Source organism: Ambystoma mexicanum, chromosome 10, assembly GCF_040938575.1.
Source record: "Ambystoma mexicanum isolate Mex_15411 chromosome 10, UKY_AmexF1_1, whole genome shotgun sequence".
Taxonomy (NCBI): domain Eukaryota; kingdom Metazoa; phylum Chordata; class Amphibia; order Caudata; family Ambystomatidae; genus Ambystoma; species Ambystoma mexicanum.
In genome coordinates this window covers 1,092,291,396-1,092,318,573 of record NC_090932.1, presented here as the reverse complement: position 1 = coordinate 1,092,318,573, position 27,178 = coordinate 1,092,291,396, and the positions used below count along the sequence as shown (strand labels likewise).

Genomic DNA, 27,178 nt, shown 5'->3' with positions numbered 1-27,178 from the left:
TGCCTAAGAAAGTATGATCTATTTTATTAACTTGTGCCTTTTTGCTCCCATTGAAAGTAACTGAAATGCCATTTTCCTCCTATTTCAGGGGAGCCTAGTGTATGTGTGTACGATATGAAGTTGCCTACTTCTAGTGAATGTTTTCCAAATGACTAATTACATTAATAAGTGTTTTACCAAGAAACAGAGTGCAAGTGTCTCCTTGAACCACTGTGATTGTAAAACCTCTGTGTAACATCCTCCAGAAAACCCATTTCAGGGCAGACTATGGGGCTGGGTGCCTGCTCACACTCACTGTGCCTCAGATGGCCATAGGAATGGTGCTGGGGGTGTGCCTGCAACCAGGTCAGTAGGCCTGTGTTGTGGGTAGGCCTTGTGGACCAATCTGGTCGGGCAGGAGGCGGGGTATGGTGAAACCCAAAAATGGCAAGGGGAGAGGGAGTCCAACACGTGCACCGCGCTCGAGATGCATTTCCAGCATCAGAAAACCCATTTCAGGGCAGACTATGGGGCTGGGGTCCTATTCACATTCACTGTGCCTCAGATGGCCGTAGGAATATATCCCTGCACCAGCTAAAGAATTTGTTCAAGCAGCACAAAGACTTCGTTGCTGGCCTTCTGACCGAAAGTAAAATCTCCATTACACATACAGGAGTGGAAACACCCAGTCCACCACGAACGAGTCTCCTAGAGTTCCTCTTGGGGGAAATTCCCTGGAGCAGAACAGTTCGCACTTCCGGTTGACACTGGCCGCAAACAAATCCACTTGAAGGGTTCCCCAAAGGGTGAAGATCTCTTGAAGGACTTCCCGAGTTAGTTCCCACTCGTGGGAGACTGTACACTGCCCGCTCAGAGCGCCTGCCGCCGTATTCTCCACTCTGGCTAGGTAAACTGCCGATAGAGAGATTCCTTCTTGAATTGCCCAGAACCAGGGCTGCATTGCCTCTGCACAGTGATAGTGACCCTACATCACCTCTCTTGTTGCGGTAGTACATGGCCACTATGTTGTCCATGATTATCCTTCTTGCCCAGCACAGAGGGCAGAAAGGACTTAGTCCGATTGCCCTCAGCTCCCACAGGTTTATACGTAATTTGGACCCTGATGAAGACCATCGACTGCCGATTGTCAGGTCGTTGGTATGCGCTCCCCACCCTGTGAATGAGGCGTCCGTTACTACCTCCATCTCCGGCCATGGTACTCAAAATGGCCTTTTAAAATGTTGTCCTTGCAGGCCCACCACAGGAGATCCTGAGCGACAGTTGGAACCTGAAGGAGATCCGACATCCTGCCTGAGAATTGAGACCATTGAGTCCCAAGAGCCCACTGGAGATCTCATTTTCAGGCGCACCTCTGGCACCAGAAAAATGCAGGATGCCATGAGGCCGTGCAACCTCAGAAAGTCGAAGGCGAGGAGACACTGGGCACTCTGAAACTTGGTGACCATCTGCAGAATGTCTTGAGCCCTCACTTCAGGTGGCAAGGCGTTTCCCAGGGATGCATCTAGAACCGCTCCAATGAATAGGAGCTTCTGGGATGGTATCATGCGAGACTTCTTGAAGTTGAGGGAGAAGACGAGAAGTTCCAGGGCCCGTTTGTGCCCCGATCAGCCAATCGTCTAGTTAGGGGTAGACGTGAATTCCCGCTCCAGAGACTCGCTGCCACCACCGCCGCCATTAACTTGGTAAACACACTCGGGCAAGATCAGCCCAAATTGCAGAACTCAAACCGGAGAATGAGAACCGCCAATCACGAACATCAGGTACCTTCTGTGCTTGTGATGGATTGGCACATGAAAGTAAGCATCCTGAAGGGCCAATGATACCATCCAGTCCTCAAGCTGGAGGGCCTGAAGGATCTGAGAAAGGGTAACCATCTTGAACTCCTTCCTGAGGAACTTGTTCAAGCCTCAAAGATGGGTCTCAGTCCTCCTTGGTGATTAGAAAATACAGGAGTGTACCAACCCTCGTTCCTCTCCGCTACAGGTACTAGTTCTATAGCACCTTTCTCCAGCAGGGTTAATATTTCCTGCACAAGGAGCAGATCTGAAACTTTGAAAGCTGTTCCCGAGGGATTTTTTAGAAAGGGAAGGCAGCAACCCTAGGCAATTGTTTCCAAAGCCCATGCATCTGAATAGCCTGCCATTCTTCCAGATGCTGCGAGAGTCTGCCCCCACTGGAGTCTTGTAAACCAAGTCCTCAGAGGTTTTGGGGCGGCTGACGCAGTGGCTGTTGACAAAGTAGCTCTGCTGAGGCGGTCTTCATACCTCTTCCCCATCCACCATGGGGAAATCTTCTTTGGCCTCTTTGAACAGACTGTCCTCTGCCTCTTCCAAATGTGGAATAGTGTCGAACGGACCTAGCCGTCCAGAGCGTACTCGTGGGCGATTTGGAGGTTGTCTAATCGCAGCACCAAGGGATTTGGCTGCTGCCTTTGAAGTATGCAGTTTCTCCAGACTTTCATCAGCCTTGCTACCGAACAAATGCGTGCCATCAAAGGGCATGTTAAGCATTCTGGATTGTACATCTGGAGCAAATCCTGACAACAACCAGGCAAATCTGCACATAACTGTACTAGCCACCATTGCTCTGCTGATACAGTCAGCAGAGTTGAGACCAGTCTGGAGGGATTCAGTCTTCACCATCCTTGAATTTGTTCAAAAACCAGTCCTGTTCTTCCCCTTCGGGGATATCTTCAGCCGCCATGGATATACACTACCAAAGGGTATGAGTGCACCTAGCCAACGTGCACGTGGCATTTGCTGACTTCAGGGCCATACTTCCAGCCAAAAAAAAAAAAAAAACCTTGGCTAGAGCATCGTAATGGCCATCATTCCTATCAGGACGGATAGCGGGGTAGGCATTTTGTCTTGCGGTTGAGGTGGCAGCCTGTACCAGCAGACTCTTGGGGTTGGGTGCTCAGATAAGTAATAGGGGTCACTGCTGGACACCCTGTATTCAGAAGTCAGTTTTTTTGTTGACTGCCAGATACAATTCAGGCACCTCCCGATTGGTGCTTATGCATATTTGCAAAGCAGCATAAAAAGGAACAATTGGGACTACCGAGGTCCCCTGTCCACAAATTCTGCCAGGTCATCCTGTTTGAAAACTGAGCTTGGTCTACTCCATCCCATGTACTCAACAGTCGACAATAACTGCCTATAGGGTAGTTCTGCATGATCAGATGGGTCTACCTCTGGTGAGGGGTCGATACCACTGGCATTATGTAGGCCCTCTTGAAGGAGATGGGGTCGAGGCCGCATTCTCAAATATCTTCAGCCTAAACTCTTCCCACTCAGCTGGATAGGCTGTTTTTGTTGGACATACAACCCTTTCTGGAGAGGAACCTGAAGATGGCGACCTATGGCGCTATTAAGAGTGTCTGGACGATGATGAATGGTGGGAGCAACTTCGGGATAGTTTACTTTTTTTACAGCAAGGAGAAACCAGTCGACTCGTCCGCGGTCTGTCTTTTTCGACAGAGTTGATGGGGACTTCTGGATCCTATCTGTCACAAGATTCCCTCTGCACTCTCTCAGGGCTTTCGATGTCACGGACAGGCAGTCCTCGCACTCAAAGGATGAGCAGATCCCAGACACCTAAAGCATATTCTGCGGGGTTCTGTAATGGACATCTGCAACCCGCAGTCACAGAAATTCCTAAATCCCGATTTCAGAGTAGAAGACGCCGATGACGAAGCCATTTTCGAAGATTGAACAGAACTGAAGCTAACCGACGCTGCGCGCGCTACATATGCCTTCAGTGACGCAGACATTGAGACGGAGGCCTCAGAGGGACATCGAGTCGACAGGCATCGACGCACCACGCCCTCTGCTGAAACAAATGTTTTTCCCAAGCAGGTAAGCTGGATATTGGAAATATCAAAGGAAGCAATACGTGGGAGGACACAATCCAGTGTAGTTACTCTGGCTTCGATTTATGCCCCAAACGAGGGACCAGGCTCAGGGTTCGGGGGGGATTTCACAGTTCGGGAAATAGGGGGCAACTTTAAAATTGTGTACTAGATTACACTATGGATAAGTCTTGTGTGCATTTGCTGCCAGGAAGTGGGCTGGGACAGTCTTGTCCCAACCCACATACTAGTGCCAGTGTGTCTGGGTGGAATAAATGAGTTTTGCCAACAGTGGCCCCGATTGGACCACTGCTGGGTTGAGTGTGTGTGGGGCGAATCTGTCATTGGCTAGTGGGGGGCTGCTTCTCTTACCTGGCTTTTTGGTTAAGAAGAGATCTAGAGAGATCCTGGAAAAAACTGAAGGAGCCAAGACTCGTGTCCAGCTACAAGACTCAGAAGGAGACTGTGGACCCCGTCTGAATGCGGCTTGGCGACCAACTTCTGCTGCTGTCCTGGTAGAGCAAGATCTCCAGCAGTCCTGAGAAAGCTGCGACTCTAGTGGAGAGAACATCCATTCTCAATGTCAGCTATGAGTCCTACGTAGAAGAGCTTCGGAAGAGCTCCAGGACTGCCCTGTTGCTGAACAGCTCTGAGTTTGGGCTATCGTGCTGCAGACGTCACTGTTCCGAGTGGAGGCCTGGAAGTCACCTCTGCAGAATTGTGTGGTTCTAGCATCAAGGGGACCCGAGATAGGAGGGGAAAGTCTGACTGTCTCAAGTGAGTCCCTTTGCATCGCCTGCCGTCGCCTGAAATTGCTTACATGCACCCATTCCGGTCCTAAGAGGGGGCCTGCATCGAGTTTTGCTGCAATCTTCCACCGAGTCCTTGCACCAGCATCACACGTCGACCAGAGATCTGCTCGAACCGGCAACCCCTAGGGATCAAGTGCTGAGGTGGACTACGGGAAACGCGACCTCAGACCTTCAACCGACCTGCAAAGTGTCATGAAAAACCGGACTACGGGGGCGAGTTATATCGATACCTACCTACCACCCTAAAATCCCTTTAAAATGTTTGCTAACTTACATTTCTACCCCTTTGGCTTTGCCATTGCTTGTTCACACAAGCACTCTGAAAGTTGGTAACACGTTAGTTAGCTAAATTAACACAACCCCAGACACTTGGATCTGTTTACTAGACACCCCAACCCCCCCTACCCCCCCCCCACCCCCGAGACCCTACCTTCATTTTTTTCCAGTTTCACAAACTGTTAAAACTTTGCTGAACTCTTGGGCACAACGCCCCAGACAACATGGGGTTGGACTGCTGAAGTTAGGGTTGATTCTGTGTGCTAATGCTAACTGTACATTTATTTTCAGGGATATGTATTTTGACCTAGACCAGTAATTGTATTACCCATTGTCATTTTTCGCTGATTTGGCCATAAAGTAAAGTATGTTTATACCAGATTGTACAAGTGTGTTCCTAGACTGCTTCAGTCCATGAACTCATTGAGGACCCCTTACAAGCTCACCACCTCTTGAGACTTAGCCTAGCCCACTCGCCTTGCTACCCTCGCCTTGCTACCTTGAACTAGTTTGGCTACAGCTCCCAGAGTTGTCCCAGTCACAACATAGGTTGGCCTTCTATACATCCGTCTACCACGTTAGAGTACAGAAAATCAGTCCCAACAGTGGGCACTGCTGCCATGGAGTTTGGGAGGTCAAAAGGCATTGGCAAAAGGCACCTAACCTATAGATTTTCATTTTTCCTCCAGCTTGGTCGTCATTTCACACGCAAGTGTGAATCTGAGGTCTCACCAGGAATAAGACAGCAACTGATCTGCCCTAAGAGCCCACAGGTCTGTCGGGGTACATCAAGTACCCAGAGATAGTTATATACGTGCACTTCCAGCACATGTAGAGGACACTGCAGATCACCCTGGCATAGTGCAGACAGATCTGGAAGCCCAAGTATGCGTGAATAATGCAAAGGATGTCAGGGATCTTTCTCATCTACACAGATCTGTTAGGCAAACAAGGGAACCATGGTCACAAAAGAGGACCACAAAGTAGCCTTATAAGAAAATTCCAAGGCCAAGAGCCATTGTAGGTTTTCCTTGGAATCTGCCCAGATAGGATAAGTGTGAAAGGATGTCTGGAGCATTAACTGGGAATATAGATACCAACTCAAGCCCTGGAAATAAACCTCTGAGGTATGAATTTATCTGTATTCAAAACGTTTAGAAGGTTGGAACTTTAACCACTAAATAGGTGAGCTGGTTGTTGGGGCCAGGAGACAGCAAACCAGAAAAAAAAAAAAAAAGACAAATAACGAGTAAAAAGGGAAATAAATATGCTACACTGACAGACCTTGCAGCAGATATACACAAGTTTGAGTGGGCAAAGCATTCTGGGTGAGGACAAGGGAGTTTGGCGGAGCACCATCTCCAGCTAGTAGCTGGAGCTTCAGCCAACTACCTAATCCAATAGAACAACTTTGATGTTAGGCTGAAGAGTGTTGGTGAGAAGGATCCAGTAGATAAGTGGGTGGGAGAGACATGTGACAGCAAGGTTGTTGAGGGTTCGAAAGCACAAACAGGAGTTGGTGTCAGGTGGGGAAAAGGAAGTCAGTCATTCTGGTAACAAAGAGCCTAGATAGTAGGAAAGAGTATTGAATAGGTCAGTCCACCGTAAGCCACAGAGCCTTGATGCAAATAGGATCCCCTTACTGGATTTTAAGTCCAAAGTCCACAAAGAAGAGAAATCAATACTGTAAATCAAAGGGACGGATTGCTCTACGACACATCGGTCTACAAAAGGAGGGTGAATGATGGTACTACAGACGAAGAAGCAATGCAGATTTAATGTTTGAGTACTATCCCTTTGTTGTGCCCCGATTCACTAAAAGATTATTTCAGATCTCCATTTAGGTGGGCAGCAGCTACAGACATTATCACTTCTAAAAGTTGGGCAGTTTTAGTAATATATGTACATGTCCAATAGCATAATGAAATTGAAAAAATGATTAGCTTTACAGTCAATGCACAGCTACATAAAACACAGATCAAGATTTGTACCAGTTAACAGCATGGCCAAGTCAAAATAACTCAAAGCAATAATATGAAAAAAGACAAAGTGCTTACATCCATGATCATTTTGCAACTTTTGCAGGGTCCTATCTGACTAAAAAGTTGGAGAATCAGAGCTTCCGTTACATCTCTTGAAAGGTTCCCGACGTATCTGTTGGATGTAAGAAAAAGAAAATTAGTACAAGCACAACGCATCATTACCATTCATGCGATTAAGCTTTTATACGTTAAACCGAATAAGGTGCACTTAAATCAATGCTCATTCAATAGATTCATTTCTATTTGTAAATTGAAGTCAGTAAATCACCAAAAAGCATATACAACTATCGGATCTACAGAACAAACTATACAGAAGGGCTGCATGGGAAATGGAGAACTATTGTGGAAGCCTCCGCAAACAGGCCTTCGCCGCTTCTATCCTCCGGACTACCTTCCATACTCCGCTTCTGCTTGCAACCTTGGTTTCATCTTCAACACATCTCAACTTCTCGCTCTCATTTTCAAATCGGCCATTGCAGTCAGACTAAATCTCATCAGAAAAATAAGACATCTTCTCCCCTTCACCACAAACACCTAATCTCTTTAGCACTCTCTCGATCTGACTACTGTGCTAGTCTCCTCTATGGCACTTTCAACTATGCTTTTTCACCTCTCGGCGACTCAATATTTCTGTACGTACACCATGTTTCTCCTTCCCCACTTCACCTCCATCTCTCCCATGCCAGTAGGGCTGCTTATATGTCAAATAGAGAGCAAAGTGTAAACTCATTATCATCTTCAAAACTATACACTGATGTGCCCCACACTACCTATATGCCCATCTCACTCCCTACTACCTACAACCATCTACTCGCAACCTCTCGGGCCCCTTGTGCTCCCTCCCCTTTCCGCTTTCACCATCTCCCCTTACTATGGAATTATCTTCCTCTCCGCACTACTGACTTCACCATTTAAACCCAATCTCCCTAACTCTCTTCTGAATAACCACCGTCAAAGCATTCTACACATCTCTCTGTACTTCCCTAATCTAACTTGAGGCCTGCCTTATCAAATTAAATATTTAGAATACAAAAACCCGATTGGAAATTTGCAAATGTCCTAACTTTTCCAACATCCAACTAAGTAGATGTTGATGTTAAATGAGAATCAGCAAATAGCAAGCACAAGTCTTGTATGTTCCAGTGTGCCGTCACCTTGGATTCAAGAGGTCCAAATTCACACCCTACATTCAAACAAGCACAAACACATGGACAGGGTGTACAATTATACATTATAAATAAATATACATTATTTTCAATTCACGCAAGAAAGGATAGTAAATGCTCAACAACCCAACAACCCTACTTTTTCCTGAAAGTAGGTGAGATACAGAAACGGTAAGCTCAATTAGTTAATTTGTGATATTTTCTTTTCACCATAGAAGAAGTGTCATTTAAACATATGTGGTAGGTATCCCACTGCCCTGCCCTCACCCTCCCTCCCAGTGCCAAGGCCTTTTTTAGTGATTTTGGTATTTCGCCATTCAATGCCTTCTAATGTTTTGTGTTTCATTAACCCCTTAAGTGCAGAGGACGAGGTATCTCGTCCTTGGCAACAGGGAGGTAATCCCAAGGACGTGATACTGCGCCCATGGCACTTAAGAGGGCACTTAAGGGGTTAATGTAAATTACCACTCAGCAAAACTCAAAGGCAAGAACGACCACATAAACATACCATATTGGTGTATGGCCACTATGAGGCTTTCAGGTAATTCAGAGGCACAGTATCTGCCCTGCTCTTCACGAGGGCACAACACACAAGTCTCAATCCTGCCATCCTCATTCTCCCAAATCTATACAAATCTACTGGCAGCTTCTTGGCGGTATCATTCTACTTTGCTCAGTCACTTAAAAGGCAGAGTGCAAGTTAGATCAAGCCCTTTCCTTTCCAAAAGGTGCCATCCACAACTTTACTGTCCCCTGAGATTGTTCCAGTCATTGCTGTTTAGCAGACAAACGCTCTTTTTTACCTTCTTCAAAAAATATGTGGAGGCCACCCAGATTGTGTGCAAACAGACAGCTCACCAATTAATTTGTGTGTCACACCTTAAGCTCCAAGACTGAATGATCAATAAGGGCAGCTGCCTAAATCTCTTGAAAAACTGAGATTAGCTGGTGCTTTCATCACCCCAGTCCTCGTTACCAACCACCCTAAGGGTTTCTACCACCTAACCCGCAGCAACAACATAGGGAGTAGTTTCTGAAGGGCTTCTGTCCTCACCACAGATTCAAGACATTACTAAATAAATCTGTTCGCTGAACATGCTAGTAAGAATGCAATGACAGACCTTTATCTCTCATCTGGATTCCTACAATAGTCTACTTGGGGCCCCTCTAAATGGCACACAAATCCTGAGTAATGCGATGTGTGCGTCGACTATTTGCGAGGCACTAGTGGGAAGTTCTGCACCTTTCCTTCTATTTTCATGGACCCCTCCCCCCAACTTTTTGCTTTTATTTTTTATCCTGACCTGTACTTTTCACAGTGCAGTGAAGCATTGCACTGCCTTTCACTCATCTGTGGGGAAACTGACATGTCCTTGTACAAGGCATCTTACAATGCAGTACAATGGGGTGCCCCTTGTTTTTGCCCTAGACGAACACTCAAGGTTTGGTTACTCCATGTGTGCTAAATGGACATGTGACCACCATTTATTTTGGTGATTTTAGTTTCCCTGCAACCGTTCTTCAAAGATCCCGAGTACCTGAAGGAGCCAAGAGTCCTGTCCAGCTGATAAGCATGAAGAGATAGGAGACCCGACAACCAACTTCTGCTGCTGTCCTGGCAGAGCCCTATCTGGCCATTGATCAGCAGTCCTGCGGGGGAGCTGCGACCCCTGGGAGTGGAGGGAGCATTCTTGATGTCTGCTCGGTACGCTGCAATGAAGAGCCGTCTGAAGTATCCCGGGACCATCCTGAGGCTGACCAGCTTGGAGTTTGGGCTAGCGTGCTGCCGACGTCACCGTTCCAAGTTGAGGCCTGGAACCTGTGGGATCCTCAGCTTGTCCTACAAGACTGAGAATTCTCAGAAATGTGCCAATTACCTCCACCTTAGAGACCGCCAGCAACTTTGCTGGATTTTGAGGACTTCATTTTTTTAACCTGGAGAGAGTGTGTCCTTTTCCCCCACTCATGTATTTTATTGTGATTTGGAACACTTTCTTTTGGTTGTGCAGTCTGACAAACTCCATAGGCATCATCTTTCACATTGTGTCAGACAGCACCTTCAGTGCAGTGGCACAGGCTTTCAGATTTGCCCAAGGTTTAAATACCATCTCTTGGATAAACTCCTTTTTCGAAGAGCAGTAAAGGGAAATTGACTACTTACCATTGTAACTTTCTAGACCCAGCACACCCCATCTTACAACAGAGTGCTGGAGGGGTTACCGAGTATCCCCATTGTCTAGCTTCTCATGTAACATTTTTATGTTACCCTTTTCTCACTGAATGGCTGGTGGCAATGGTTTCGTTTTAACTGCCATTGTGTGCATTTACCGCAGGCTGCGGTCACAGCTGGAGTAAAGCATCCAAGGGTGCCATTTCTTTTGTCAAAATGGCCCTGGCCTTTTCCCGCCATTTCTTTGCAGAAAGGTTCTTCTTGAGATTTACTCTGCATGCCAAACCCGGTTTGGCCTCTGTTCATTTGGCCTTTGGCGGGATTCACGAGTGAAACCCGCCTCAGGCTCCAGGGTGTCTGGGGTAGGCGGGAAGTGAGAGAGGTGCCCGAAAACTCCCTGTGCTTAGTCTCCTAGGAGACCCAAATGCACTCTGTGGTGATTGGCCGGATTACTGTCAGCAAGGACAGCCACCCTGCTGGGTGACTGACAGCTCGGCTGTAATGAATGGGAGACAACTGAATAAAAAGCATGTCTTTTGGCTTGGAAGGCAGTCGACCACTGGACGAAGGAACCGAAAAAGAACTTTAAGAGGACGCCTGCTGCAACTCCTGGACCGTTGGTTTGCCTGGTTAAGCCCTGCTGCAGTGCCCGAAACGCCAAGTTTGCATCAACAGAGAAGCCCCTGCACAGACAACTTCTCCCCTTGAGCTGGTGGAACCAATCAACTCCAAAGTAAGCCACCTGAACATCTATCTCGAAGCTGGTTGAATTTCCACAGAGTTGCTGCTGGAAACCATATAACGAGGGAGAGGAACACCAGATTGTGTGCGTTGCTTTTAAGCTGGCCTAGGGCTTCAAGCAGGACTAACCGAGCCTGAGCCCCCTCAACAGAGTGCGGGACCCCAGAAACAAGGAAAGTCCATCTCGACAGCCAGGAACCGCAGTGTTTCCATTTGCGGTAGACCAAGGAGCTGAAACACTGACCAGCCACTAAAAGTGAAGTTTGCCGGTTGCGAGTTTTGACTGCCCCAGTGCATTGCAGGACTCCTGCCAACCCCCCCCCACCCCCCAACATCCTCCCTCTTGTCCCCATGAGGGAGGTCCAGGAACAGCGAGATCTGCAGAGCTGTACAGGAACAAAAGTCATCGGCTGCCTCTTTTCTTCATTTCTAAGGAACTGTAAAAAGTGTGAGAGAACTTGCATCTTACTGTAGAGTGCTTTCAACTTCTACAACTCACAAGTCCAATCAGCTTGTTGCCCTACATTTGATTCTTTTCATCAAAGACTCCCAAGAACTTGTGCAAAGACTTTTCCATTTACTTACCATAAGTGTTTCATCCTATACAAGACTTTTGCCCATTGACTTTGGCTTAGCCTACTGAATTGTACTCTTCTTGAGGGATCCAGAAGTATTTGCCTGCTTAAGAAGAGTATTCTAAATGCCAAAAGTAAGATATTAATGTCCCCAGCAACTTAGCTATTGAAGTCACCGGTGGGTGTAGGTTGCGTCTGTGGGCCAGCCCAAAAGTGTCTTTACTGATTTAGAAACAAAGTGTACAGTATTGAAGTATATTTGTGTGATACTATAATATTGCTCCCTTCTGAAGAAGGCTTATTCTAACTGACTGATAAACGAATAATTGTTTAAGCAAGAAACCTTGAGTGTAAGACTTTGAATACTTTTAACTGTGAATCTCTGTAACTCAACTACAACTCACATTGACCCCTCTTGAGAAGAGCGTGGCTGCTCAACACGCTACCAAATCTGTGTAGTACAAGCTTATACCAAAGGTTAGTTTCCTATACCTGTAGTCAGAGTTGTTTGTAGTGTTCCCAGAGGGTACTACATACAAACTTTGCCTAACAACTTACCTTAGCAACATTTTGGAGTCCTATTGTCAAGGGGACACCAAGATAGGAGGGAAACCGCAACAAGTGAGGCCCTTTGCGTTGCTGTGCTGCAGTGACCACAGTCAGAAACAGCTTACCTGCATTGAGTGCAGTCCTGACAGGGGTCCTGCATTCTTCATCCGAGAGTCCTTGACCAGCGAAAGACAATGGAAGATCAGCTCGAACATGCAACCCCTGCGAATCAAGGACGGAGGATGACGGCGGGAAAAGCAACCTCAGACTTTGGTTCCACTGACCTACCAAGTCCTGGGAAGAATCCGAGTATGGGGGGGTAAGTTACAGTAGTTCTTACCTGCCCCTAAACCCCCTTTAAAAGTTTCTCACTTTTGCTATACTGTGGCTTTGCCATCATTTGCTCGTGCAAGCCTTCCGGAAGTTGGGGACACTTCCATTAGTTAGAATACACTGTCCTTACCCTTGGAACTGTTCAGAGTTGTCCTTGTCACAATATAGTTTGGCCTTCTATACATCTGTCTGCCAGAAAAGAATATAGAAAATCAGTCCTAACAGAAGTCCTGTTGAATTTTCAAAAGGTAGAGGTGTCTAGTAACATGTCCAAAAAAAGGCATCCTTATAGCACCAGGGCGAGACAAGCCTGTGAGGTCCCATAGACCCTCCGCTGCCATACAGGGTGGCACATGTCTTGCATTGGCCCTGATTCAAAGTAAGGATATACAAATCTGCCAATATGTACGTTGAATTGCTAATCAAAATTTTAATTTAGCTGTGTCGACTAATCAATATTGCAAGACTCATTTATGCTTTGCACTAGTGTGCAGCGAGGCAGCAATGGCAATCAGCTTATAGGTGGCTCAAGCGCCATTTAATAGCCCAAAATATTTAAGGACAGGCTGCTTAACAGCCATTTTGACTGGGCGTACTGTCCTCACCAAATGCAAGACTGCATGGTCTGCTCCCCGCTGGTTGGTTGTAGATCCCTTGCTGCTAAATTGACCAACCTCCCCAGTTAGCTCCCCGTTTCTCCGCTTCCTTCACTGTGTTCTTCCTCCTAAAATGGCAAAACGCTCTCTTGCTTCACAAAGCTCTTTTTGGGCTCAATTAATATGTTGATAATTACTGTGCATGTGTCCACTCATGCTACTTCGGGGCAGATGGCAAAAGTGAGCTTACCACCACCACCAAACAAAAACCTGTAGACGTTAAGTTTGCCATTAAAATGCACTGTGCTTAAAATAAAAAACATGGGGCAAAAATATATATACATTTTTGCTGGCGCCTCCATCTTGAGCAGCCTCCTTGCCTCTCTGAAACTTGAGCAGAACCATCCCCGGTTCCAGAAGCAGTTCAAGAATGTCCCCTTTGCTTCTACCTTCTCTTCCGCTTCCCTGCTGATCTGTCTGATACTGCACGGGTTACCTGGCTACCCTCAACCATGGGCCCAGGTCCCTGCCCTCTCAGTTGCACACCTGCACCCCCTTACTTTTTTCTATGCACTTACAGAATGGTCCCTGGACCTAGTATGATAGTAAAAATGTTTGCATCCCCCCCCCCCCCCCAGCACTATCTGAAATGTCATCAGGCCTAGTACGATAGTCACTTGTTTTGATCCTCTCACTCCGGTCTACCTCACCTCGTGTAAAATACTCTGGTTCCTCTGGAAAGGTCATCAGGCCTAGTACGGTAGTCACCCGTCTGTTCCCCTTTAATTCATCTGTCTCTTAGAACTGGCACTATCTGAAATGTCACTAGGCCGAGAATAATGGTTAATTTAATATTCTTGCTGTTCATGGCCTGTAAGAATGTTCTATATTTGCCCTCGATACCTTGCTTGTCGTGAAGCACTTTGAAACACATTGTTTATAGGCGCTATATAATAAACTACCATATCATAAGTCCAATTTCCTCTGCTTGCCTTTCTTTTATATGAGTGGAAAACATTGACACTGGTGTCCAGTTCAAAAATTCATCAGGTAAGAATTTGAAGTATTCTGATAATGGTATTTGCCCAAGATTACACAATGTGGGATAAGATGTAATAGAGATTAAAATCAGTGTCTTCACCCTAATCAAAAGGGTTGTGGAAAAGTCAAACACTTAACCCATCAATTACAAAAGAAGAGACATGATATGATGCTCAGCAACCCAATTGATGGTTAAGTAGGGTTTTTTTTTTTTTTTAAATAAGACTTCTGGCACTGCATATTAATGAACTGGTTGATAATGGGCGCCCACAACCATCTAAGCAAGCTACCAAATGTTAAAATGTTATACAGACCAATCAGGGTTAAGAAAAACAGTCAAGTATTTGCAACCAGCAACGCTGGAGTAGCAATTACTAAACCAAAATGAAGTCTCAATTAATGGACTTTAGAGGAGAGATCTGGTCTGAAGGATAAACTAAGTCCATAAGTGATAGTCTTTTACTGGTGTTTAAAGATTTGCTTATAGTTAAAGAATTTGTCAAATGGGGGAGCCTTGACTAGAACCTAAATCTTCCGATTCCAAACAAGATCTCTTCCCTGCTGGCCCCTTTCCTCTCAAAACCACTAACTGCAAATTAATGTTGCAGATTGTAAACATTTGGATGTCTACTTTATTTCTAAGCACCGAAATATTTTGGGAAATAAACTAGCGCATGCGTTTTAAAAAGTGTCCAAAATTCCACCATTTCAGTCCAGTGTGCAAGCCAGGTATAAAATCCATATTGCCAGGTCATGCGAAAAGCCCATAGCCACAATTTCTTAACGGTCTTCATTTCATACAGCTTGTTAGAACTACTTCTCAACTCTTTCTAAGGAAAACATGGGTTGAGTCTAGGAGTTTCTGAAAGCTAATTGTAAGCGGAAGTACTCCGCAGTTAAACAATATCTACTTCCATTACTAAGAACGAATGGCATCACTTCAGTGGCCTGTAGAAGGAGAAAATACATCAATGTAAAGTTAATCTTGATGTACCATTTTGTTGTAGAATTCTATTGATCTATGCTTAAAGTTTACTCTGAAGGACGTTAAGGATGCTATCCACCTTCAAAGAAACAAAAGCACCAGGTCAGACAAAAATTCCTGCTAATGTTGGGGCCTGTCATTTTTTAAACTACTGGGTAAGCACCAATACAGTCCCATATTCCTGGACACTGGCTGAGACCAGGGTGGAAGATACTGTCCATAACCATAGACATGTGTTAAAGGTTCCAAATCAGCGCAGATAGGGGGACGCACCTACAAACTACGGGAGTAGAGAAGATTGACAGTGGGGGTGGCCACATGGGGAACACAAGATACTCTGAGCCACAGACAGGCTCTATACAGGACTTAACTGGGAATGCTAAGGGGCAACGATACATCGCATGTAAACTTCCAACACATTGCTCTATGATTAGTTAAAGGAGGGGAGGGACAAAAGCACAATCACAAATACGTATAGTGGGAAATCCCTCAGAGGGGGCTGCATCTGGGAACTCAAGGTGACGACAGGGATTTGCAAAGGGGTAGGGTTTGGGGCAGGAAGGGTGATACGCTCAATGTACTCATATAGGAATTAAGACAGCCGGAACTGGGTGAGGTAATTGCAGGGCGGTCGGCCAAACAGGCTGCCCTGCATGGTAGTGGGGAGGGTGGCTCTTTACCAGTGTGCCGGTCATATAACCGCCGATAAGGAACAGTGGATGGAGCGGCATTCTGGGGAGGACAATCAAACGGTAAGTGCCGAAGCTCAGACAAGGGGTTCATCCTTCAAAGTATCTACCACAGAGTCCGCGATGGTCATTTAAGAGGTACTGTGTGAATATCCCGGTTCCCACCAGCTGCAGGGTGTCGTGTTCTGTTCTCAAAGGTGCTGACCAATGGCAGTGTAATAAATTTGGTACCACATGGGGAGTTGAGGTGATGGGAAACTATTGAACTGTTTGTTCTAATGACACTAATTAACGCAACTATCAAGGAGGAGATGGCAAACCAATCAAATCCCTGGAAGCACAGCAAAAACAAATCCTCCAATTTACAAGCATTTCCCCTTACTTTCTACTGCATTTCTTGTTATGAAACTGCTGATCATAACCCATTCAGAGGTCAGCCTCTCGATAAGAGCTAGTCCACTGTTCTGGTTGATTTGAGCTCACCCGGCTGTAATAAACCTTGTTGCTTCTTGCCCGGTTTGCATGTTTTTTGGAGTATGTGGTGGCGGACTCCCGATCACATTTTGGAAGGCAGACGAGATGGCTCAGTCCTCCACCGACTACTCAGGGTATCCAGGACGCCCTCCCCGTGGGTGCGGGTATGGCGACCGCAGACCTGTTCACAGCACATCACCAAGGAGGCCCTTCAGATGCCCATTTTAGCAAAGGTCTGCCAGGTCCAGAGAGTCGTCCTGCGTTTCAGTGGAAGGCTCCGTGCCGAGGAGACTTCAGAGTGTCCAGGACTTGAGTACGAGTATAACCGTGCAAGACGATGCTGCACAAAAGGTGTATACTAGCAGAAGGAGATGTTATCAGCACCCAGGGGGTATCTCATGTAAAATAGTAGGCCTTTCACATGGTTAGCAGCAGGACTGTGCCGGTGGTGCATAGGTAGACACTGTACACTCTTGCACTAACTTAGTGAATGGTGATCCTGTGGAGAGGGCCGTCAGATACTAATAACGATTGAGTGGTCGGGCCTGTGGAGAGGGCCAGAGTGAACATTGAAGGGGTTGCTTGGGAATAAAGGAGGGGAAGAGTTGAGGGAATAGGAGGCGAGACAGGGCAGCGGAATAAAAAAAGAAAAGGAAATAATGGCGTATGTGCACAGCCCCGTAGACCACGTGAGCTGTAAATTGCCCCAGTATCTGATTATATATCTAATCTCATGGTCAAATGGTTATTTATACAACGCTGTTGGCAAAGCACTGTACATAGAGCATATATATCACAATTCTCACCAAACTGAAGTTGGTACTCCTTTATTGACCTCGAAAGGATGGAAGGCTGAGTTGGTCTTGCCAGGATTCGAACCTACAGATCTCACACAGATCGCAGCAACAAGGGCTCAACTGGCTGAGCTATCTTATTGGCTAACATCCTCCAGCAGTCGGTTAACTGAGTATCGACTGAGGTATAATAATCACAGTGCCTAGACGTTGGACGAACCAAGTGCTACATAAAGTTAAATACCTGACTGGATTATCACAGGGACAGGTTTTGTTGGGTTTCTATTTCAATTACAATTGTAACTTTCATTTGTTTAACAGCGCTTGCACTTGCTGGAGAGTCAGATTTTGGACGTGTTAATTGTCGTAAAATACAACTTCCAGTGGGCAGAGGAAACTTTGCAGGGCTGGGTTTCCACTTCTGACCAGAAGGGACATTTGACAGTAAATTAGAAAAAAACATTCTTATACCCGTTCAAAATTTAAGGCTCCAAGCTAAAAAGCAGAAACACGCGCCAGCAAGTGGACACATTGGTCAGTGAATCAGAATGTCTTTTACGAAGGAGGAAGAACAGGAGGGGAGTGGGACAAGGGTATCGGGAAGAATACAATTCTAATAGATGGGGAGGACGGAGAATAGGAGACAAAAAGACGATTAGGGTGGACGAGGAAGACATAGCGCCAGACAAAGGGTTAATAGTGGAGTGACAGGGACAGTGACGAATGGACACCCAACAAACTAAGAAGGGGAAGAAAAGAGCAGAAACAACAGGATAGAGTTGCTGTAGTGATTGGTCCACCTCCGTACGCGGGACGAGGAAGGGAAAAATGGGGATAACATTGTCAGGGAAGGAGGGGCAGGACCAAAAGCGCGGTTAATGCCATTATTACAGAGGGGGTGAGGGGGCGGGGGAGACCGTTATGTGTCCTGGCAAACAATGGAGCGGGGTAACCCAATATGTTATTTACTTTCTCTCGTGGCCGAGGCCAGTAAATGGATACAGGCACTAAAGAAAGACAGTAGGGATGACACTGGCCACAGGGGATATGAAAAGTCTGTTTGCTGCAATCAAGGGAGAACAGGCAGTCAACATTTGGAATCAGGCGGGCTATATAAAAGAAAATATGGCACCAATGCCCATGATGGAACTCCATTTACCAATTGTCGAGCACGTCTGAGAAGTTCTAAGCAGCATGTATCCAGACAGCTATTACCAGGCGCACAACAAAAGTCAACTATCTAAAAGTCATGGATATGCAGGGATTTTCCGGGGAAGTGGCTGCAATTCCAGTAACAAAATACCATTAACTATAGGGACACAACATCTCATAGCTCCCTTACTATACCCCAAAAGAAGTAAATTGAACGCAACTGTATAATTCAGAGAAGGGATGGTGTGCTCCACACAGAGCATTTACTATGCCCGGGTAGCAGCTCTCGTCTTGGCAGCACATGCACAAAGCACCTTGGGAGCACAGCCACTATCCACATGTTCCTGTATGGGGCCGAAGTTCTGCTGGGGTGGGTCCCGGGAATACAGGGGAAGGTGATCCGACTGACAGTGCAAGAAAGGATTTAGTATTACACAAGGATATGGTGATTCTGTGTGGCACAGATGACATGGAGTGGCAACAGTGCTGTGAAATGACCCCACGATAATTACAGGAGCGATGACAAAGGAAGGAAAGATTTTAATGTTAAAGGATACTTGTACCGCACGCTACCACCCCTAGAGTGGTTCCCTGGCCCTCTGGTCGTTCTGAAAGAAAGGAGGGGTGAGGGGGAGTTAAGTGGGGATGAGCTGGAGAAGTGCAAGAGAGCAGTAATATGCTGTTGGCGGCCTCAGCACGTAATTCCGTTGGCTGGGCTTGGGGTGTTATACTGCCAGCAGACGTTGTGTGCTGTTGTGCGGGTCTATGTGTGCTTTGTTTTGTTGTTGGTGTAATGAAGTTTGTACGGATTGTTATGTTGTAAGTTTGTGGTTGTGTTTGGTTAGAATTTGAGAACTGTATGGAGAGGGTGAAGTTGTTAGTGGGTTGGTTAGTTGGCTTTCCTGTCTTGAGGTGAGGCACTACATTTCCGCATTTCTAATCAGGTGGGGTGTGTGGGGGTCTCCGTGTCTATGTCCAGCTCAGGGGCTGTACGACACTCACAGCCCCTTTTTTAATATGGCAGCCGTTCATATACATAATCTTGCCCAAGTTGGGCAGCTGGCTGCCTACGTGGCGCCTGTTTGTATGCGGGGCGGGCAGGTGTTTGTGCGTCCCTTGCAGTCTAGCCCAAAAAGCTTTCCCAATCTAGTAGGAGGGCTGCATCGGTAAACCCGGGTTTACTCCCTCCATGTGTTGAGGCCTGCTCTGCATTCTTATTCAGTTGCTCATTCATGTTACTGCTCCTACCCACTTTGGTATGTCGCAATGCTAACGCTTGCACTTATGTCAGGGATGGCATCCGCCTTCATTCACAAGTCCATGCCCCTGCCAATAGCCACAGCTTAATTGGTGTGGCAACTTTATACAGGTATGATCTATAGTAGCATTTATTGAGTGAGTGATAGTTCGCTGGGAGTGGACTAGGGACGCTGGATTCTGTCCTCATGGGTGTCACTTGTGTCCTATTAGGCAGTGTTGTCTCTTGTTGTAGAAAGAGTTTCTTTATTTGGTTCTACATGCCATTGTCGTCCTAGATTTGTCATCGCTTTCATTGTGTTTCTCGTTTGGGGGTTTTGGTTTTTCAGTTTTGCGTCTGATGTTGAAGAGCCAGGTTTTTATTAATTTTCTGAATTGTAGGTGGTCTTTAATGTTTCTTATTTCTTTCGGAATGTTGTTCCAGGTTTTTGCGTCTAAGTGGGAGAAGGAGGACACTGCCGCCCCGACCCCCGAATTTTTTGTTAAGGTAGGTTTTTTCTTCCAGGCGGATTTCGTTGCTTGATCTGAGGAATCTCGTTGACTTGTAGATGGTTAGTTTCTTTTGCAGGAGTTCAGCTCCTTGTCCGCCGATTGCCCTGTGTGTTATGCAAATTATTTTGAAGGCAGTGCAATGTTTGACTGGGAGACAGTGAAGTGTTTTTAGGGCTAGAGTGTTGTGGTCTCTTCTGGATAGTTTGAGGAGAAGTCTGGCTGCTGCATTTTGGATCCGTTGTAGTTTCCTTCAGGAGGTAATCTGGTATCCCGAGATTAGTCAATTCTTGACATGACTAGAGCGACGATTGTGAGTGTTTTTTGAGTGAAGGAGAGGAAAGGTAAGATTATTCTTTGTGTGAAGGAGGAAGAAGCATTTCTCGATTATTGCATTTATTTGTGGTTCTAAGGTTAGGATGTTGTCGATCAGGACAAGATTTTTTACCACCTTAGATGGAATATGTGCAGTTCCCATTTCCGTTGGCCATGGAATATAGGCGTTTTCTTGATTTTTGGATATAATCATGATTTCTGTCTTTCCTGGGTTGATGTTCAAGTTGTTGGCATCGACACTCGATTAGGGTTGAGTGATCAGCTTGATTGTCTTCGATTTTGTAGATGATTTGAGTGTCCTAGATACAATTTTCATTCAAGATTTGCACCCCCTAAATGAAGTGGTAGAATCCAAATTGCCTGTAGTTTCAAACCCTGCCACAATATTGTGCAATATACCAGCAAAGGCAAAATACTTCAGTCATTGACTAAAAAACACCTTTTTCTCAACTAACCCGTGGATCCAGATTAAAGATACCTGAACACCTTCACGTATCATACAATCATCTTTGAACATTGCCCCGGGGGTATTGTGACTCGCCCAGCACCTTCAATAGAATACAAATGGATCTATGCAATGTGCAAACATCAAGCACAGTGATTCAATGTGTAGAAGAGTGTAGAACCGACCCAGTACACATTTTGTCACTACTCCCAGAAAAAGGACACATGGTGGATACGGAAAAAATACAGTATAGTCTCAGGGATAGTTTACTTGGGACAAATCTCTATTGAAGGGCGAGGAATAATGCCCGAAAGAACACAGGCCATTCATTCAACCGCTCGCCCACAAACAGTGAAAGAAATGCAGAAGTTCCTAGGTTTATGCAATCACTGCAGAGCTTCGGCATTTGATTATGCCACATTCACTTAACCCCTACTGTAGGGTCTACAGAAAGCGCAGAAAGAGAAGAGGAACATAAAATGGACACCTGACATGAATGAGAGTTTCACAGAACTAAAAGGGGCACTAGCGCATGCAGCAGTGTTAGCAACACCAAACTATGGTGACACACTCAGCGATGATGGCTGTCTTCAAACAAAAGCCGCAGGGACAAACTACTAGCTTACTACGGTGGAAGCTTAGACTCAGTCACAATTGAGAAGTCATCAACGATTATCATGGGGTGTTAGTATTCGCTCTTCTTGAGAAATCAAAAAGCACTTAGACGAGGATATGACGTCATCCTGAAACCCAGCAATAGGGGTGATAAGGTGTCTAAGTATAAACCTGGCAGTCTACCTAGCAGAACCAATAGAGGAAGGGGATTACATACTTGACTGCACCACACATGGTCAGGATGGAAGGGGATGTACAGGTAAAAGAGGCAGAAATAGTACGGGCAGACATGGTCTATACCGACCGGTCCAAGTATTGACCCAGAGACAGGTAGGAGACAAACTCGTGCGGCAGTGGCATGCGGCATAAATGGGGAATATGTATTAGCATCCCAGCAACGGCTACCATCACATTCAGCACAAGCAGCAGAATTGGTGGCGATAAGAACACTAAAATGATATTTCCGATTCTGCCTATGCCACATCAACTATCCATTTTGGGTCAGCACAATGGGAAAGGAGGGGATTTAAAAGTGTTGGTTCTCCTGTGCAACATGCAGAACTATTAAGGGAATTAATTGAGGCATTAAAATCTCCAGTAGAGATGGCAGTAATAAAATGCACCACCCATACCGGGAAACAAGACAGGATATCAATGTGGAACGAAATGGCGTAGAGGACGGCAAAAGCAGAAGAAGGGGAAAGGGTGCCACTGATTGAAGAAAGAAAGAAGAGTGGGGAGGAAGAAAGGGAGCAAAGTTTCAATATGATCCCAATAGTACACAATATAATTACAAGTACCACCAAAAGAGAAAAGGGAATTATGGATAAACAGAGGGTGTTTCAGTCACCAACAGACCTGATTTGGCGGCATAATAGCACAGGGAAGCCTTTGATGCCCAAAAAAGTATTAAATGTAGCTTAACAGCTGCATTGCCCCACTCATGCATCCAATGAAAGCATAGCAACAGAGCTGAGCGAGGCATAGTACGTTCCAAACATGCAGGAGCGAGTAAATTGAGTTTATGGTGTGCAGTTTCTGTCTGGTCACACAGTGAAAACCTTAAAGGGAACAATAACATGGCTGGAAGGGCCCTTCTGGCACTTGCACGTCAACTGCAAGAGAGATGTGCCCCCTTCAGGTACCCAATAGTAGTCGTGTGTCCATTTTCAGGTTGGCTTGAGGCGGGATCCTGCGCAAGTAATGATGCCAAAGCCAAGGCAAATGTTTAGTGAGGAAGTATTCCTGAGATGGGGCATATGTGAAGAGAACAACAAACAACAGTATCACTTACTCAGCCACTCTATCCCGAGGACAAGGTCCTCATTCGAAACAGTGAGCAAGTGGAAAAGAGCCTCGGTTCTGTGATCCGTTTGAAGTTATCTTCTAAACACCCACAGCAGTGAAGATAAAAACGATGGGCATGGATTCATCACAGATGTTCGACAAGATACCAGCTGCACGTTAGAAAGAGGAGGCGTGACTTGACGGGAAGCATAAACCAATTTACATTAACATTCTGTACAATAAGGTGTTACAGGAAACCCACCAAGATGGATGACGGACAAAGAAAGGGCTCTGGGATTTATGAGAAGAGTGCGGCAAAAGAAGAAGTTATTATACTGTTTTGCATCTTTCTTTTCTGTCTTCTCTTGTAGTATTTAGCACAACGATAAATTGAGCCCATCAGGTGGTGGTAGTAAGAGGGAAATGCACACTTGTGTGACTAGCACACTGGAATTAATAACCACTGTCGGGGAAGGAGTAGAACTGGCCTCAGAATATGTAGGGTATGGGTAAATTAAGGTGGGGCGAGGAAGCACCAAAGGTACATGCTACATGTGCTCACTCATCCGAGACCGCACAGGAACGTTGAAGCAATTATTGCCACAAGAGGTGACAGCAGAAGATGGAAGATATCCGGTACATATGGTTTGTGCAGAACTAGGGGGTATGTTCTATGGGCATACAGTGGAAGTAAAAGGGATTGATGAGGGGGATGAGGTGTACGAGGACAACTTAATACCGTCAGAAAGTATGGACCAGGGGGAAAAACAGTAAGCACCTTGTTCTAGAATATGTAACAACTGTCCATAAAAGAATATACGGTAAGAACTCTACGGGGTACGATGTGCCATGGTGCCACACCAGACCATTGATGCAAATCCAGGGTTAGGAGCTGCACAATGGAAAAGGCACAGTGCTGCACAGAAGGACTGGCTGGCATTGAAGAAAGAGTGGTTACGAAAATAAATGTAGTATACAAGGAAATTTAGAACAGTTATATACATGCTTTAACATGGATAAATGAAAGCCCACGTCCATAAAACAGAGGCTCACACAGTAATCTTTGTGTTTTAGATCAAATGGAACAATAAGGCTGGGGATGAATACCAGTTGCAGGACGATGGACATTGCAGTGTTGCAAAAGGGGACTGCAGCTTTGGAGTACCACCCATCATGGGCCAGTCGCTGCTGCGCTGTAGAAAGATGTGCCTGCCGCAAGGGCCATCTCTGCACAGCTGTGTTTGAACATGCAAAAAATGTGCATGACCCGACTGAAATAGGGCTAGCGCTTGCAATTACCAAACAATTCTTACAATTACCAACATGACTAAATCAATTGCTTTATCAGCAGGCAATGTGTAGGTATTGGGGTATGATGGGCTAGAATTGGGTCTAAAATTACCCATTGATGGCAATGTGGAACACTGGGGACAGGGTGCAACATGTACCAGGTTAACAGGCGTGTGAATTAAAAGGGTAGTCCATTGGCCGGAATCCAGACAATGATCCCGAAAGCATTTACGGTTCTAGAAACAATGCCTGGATACCAATCTGTACAGAACTTTGACATTACTATTCATTGCAGGAGGAAGTAAGTTGTAACCTGGTGATTTGTTTGTTTTAATATTTGTAATGCGCGCCAGACCCGAGGGTATCAGGGCGCAATAAGCATCAAGAGGGTTGTTCAGCTTCAGTTACATTGCTGGACAAGCACACACATTATATACATTAATTTGTAGACAGGCATATAGGCATAAGACAGGCGGGTTGCACATTGCAGCAAAAGCACTGGGGGTAATATATACAGTATGTACAGTCGAGGGGGACTAGCAATATATAGGTGGTGAAAGGTCAGCGGTCATTTTCCTTGATCCAATGGATGAGGTTGGAAATAAAGCCTAGGTAGGGTAGGTCTTCCCTTAGGGTCGGAGGGAGGGAGTTCCAGTATTGGGCAGCTTTGACCGGGAAACTGCTTCCACCAGTCTTGGTACATTTAAATCTGGCTACTGTTAAGAGGTTGGCATTCGCCGTTCTCGAGGGACGGTTGGAGGATTGTCTTGTAAATCTAGCTATGAGGTATTGTGGGGCGGCTTGGTGGAGACGTGCGTCAGGGAAGCTGTTTTGAGGAAAATGTCTTTCATGGAGAGCCACTTATTGGATCTTCTGAGGTCAGAGATGTGGGCTTCCTTAGGGAAGCTTAGGGCTGCTCTCAAGGCATTATTTTTTCAGATCTGAATCTTAATGGTGATATATTTCTTACTCCCACCATACATAGCATTACAATAATCCAGTTTGGATAAGACAAGGGCTCTTGCTAGGGTGATGCAGTTGTTGGAGAGCTTGGCTGCTCTGATTAGCTTACAAGTGTAAGCGGTAGAGGAGGCCATGGAGTTGACTTGTTTTTTGAAGGTTAATGTGGAGTCTAGGTAGAATCCAATGGTGTTGACCACCTTTTTGTTGCCATCTAGTTTGAAGTTGGAGTAGTTGTGGCCTAGTTTGTGGATGTTCACAGGGGTGCTGAGAATGAGAAGTTCTGGTTTGGGATCATTCAGGCATAGACCGTGAGAGGCCATCCATGCCTGGATGAGGTACACTCTGTTCACAAAGGCCAAATACTTGTAGTAATTGCCCGTCAGCAGAATGAGGATCTTTGTATCATCTGCATAATTGGTGTAGGTGATACCCAGACCATCTAGGGGCTTTGTGAACATATTGTACAGGGTGGGGGGCACACAGCAGGTGATGGGTATCGGGTCAGCAGCTGCTGAAGGTGAGGAGACTCGCATTGTTCTATTGTCAAGGAAGGAATGAATCCATCTTCTCTCTCCTTGTGAGAAATGGGCGGCAGAGTCCAAATGGTTGCATAGGATCTTATGGTCCACTGGGTCGAACGCCGCTGAAAGATCAAGCAGCAGCAATAGTGCTGCCTTACCATTGTCTCTCAGCGCGTCCATTTGTGCCTTATGGTAAGTGCTGTTTCAGTTCCGTTTTGAGGTCTGAAGCCTGACTGGCGTACTCCTAACAGGTGGTTACATTCCAGATATTGTGGGGGGGGGGGGGTTTGGAGGTAAGCCACCGTACCTAGGATTTTAAGCAAAAACGGGACTGTGGTGATAGGGCGATTGTTAAGTAGAGGGAGGACCCAGGACTGTAAAGTTATTGGGTGTGGTGCCGGTGGAGGAGGCGTTTATGAGTTTGGAGATGAATGGGGAGAGGTTGCATGCAGTGTCTTATGATTCGTGCTGGGCAAGGGTCGCTGTGGCAGTTAGAGGGTTTGAGGGGAAGGATAACTTGTTCAACTTCTGGATGGATACTTCCTTGAAGTTGAAGCAGGGTATAGGTGGCATAGCAGGTTGGGGCAGAGCTGCTGAGGTTTTGATGGGTATGGGGCAACGAGGAGTCTTTTTTATTGTTGATCTTAGCTTGGAGGGTTGTAATCTTGTTTGATAGGGTGCTCTGAATACTGGTGCATCAACTTTTGTCCTTAAAGGCAAGTGTCCGGGGTTTGGATGGGCGTTTATATCTCTAAGGATTGTAAACAATTCTTTAGTACTTGAATTGGCTTGAGTGATACACGGGTTGTATGAAGATTGTTTAGCGTGGACGATTTTTTTTGGTAGAAGGTTGCTATTTTACGATGGTTGTTTTTGTTTGTGTAGGAGGGATCTAGTCTCCAGGTGTGTTCGCTTTTGCCTTTTTCTAGTCTAATTGCTTTTAAGTAGGGAGAAAACCCGGAGTTCACATGTTTTTTTTGGGTTTGCTCCTTCTGATTTTCAGTGGTGCTATAACATCTAATGATGATAGCATTGCTTTGTTGTACGCAAGTTCAAAGTAGGGGAAGCAGTTCGAGTTTTTCCACTGAGATATTTCTTTTGTTTCTGGTGGGAATGGCAGGAGCTATACCATTGGCCAGTAAGGGAGGTGTAGCCTCTAAGGAGATGGAGATCAGGTGGTGGTTGGAGCAGGGCTGAGGTGTGATGGACTCTGACAGTTATGCTCAGCTATCCAATCAAGGGTCCTACCTTTGGTGTGGGTTGCGCCTGTCACTTTTTGGGTGAACCGTAATTCTGTGAGGGAATCATTGATGTGCGCGGCATTATGATCTAATGGGTCGTTGAAACCTATGTTGAGATCTCCTAAAAGAAGGCATTGTGAGGAATTTTTAAGGTCCTCAGAAAAGATGTTGGTTAGATCTTCGAATGAGCCTAGGGGGGCAGGAGGTCTGCATATGAGGTGAATAGACCGGGTCTAGGTGTCAGAAATGTGCCTTCATTAAGTAGTACAAAGCCGAAGAATACAAAGTCTAGAGACACCACAGTGTGCAGTTTGCACCAAGTTGTCCTTCAATGTCTCTTTCATTTGTACGTTTTTAATCCACACTTCGGCCATGGGCCCTTTGAGCTCAAAGAGAACACATAGCTGAACTAAGTCTGTTTAAATTCCTAGGTCTTAAAACTCCACAGCCAACTTTTTCCTTCCACCAAAACAGGTGTTCTCTCCCTCC

The 27,178-nt window shown here is 45.8% G+C and overlaps 1 protein-coding gene and 1 long non-coding RNA gene across 3 annotated transcripts in view; one reads left to right on the top strand and one right to left on the bottom strand.

The window, feature by feature from the left end:
- Window positions 1-27,178, top strand: part of LOC138492006 (uncharacterized) — a 1,139,453-nt gene that overhangs the window by 378,997 nt on the left and 733,278 nt on the right. The window lies entirely within an intron of this gene.
- TIA1 (TIA1 cytotoxic granule associated RNA binding protein) overlaps window positions 1-27,178 on the bottom strand; it is a 169,869-nt gene that overhangs the window by 138,805 nt on the left and 3,886 nt on the right. For both annotated transcript variants that reach the window (XM_069618913.1, XM_069618914.1), the window contains exon 2: window positions 6,996-7,092. In XM_069618913.1, coding sequence (XP_069475014.1) covers window positions 6,996-7,092 — 97 coding nt within the window. The remainder of the gene's footprint in view (window positions 1-6,995; window positions 7,093-27,178) is intronic.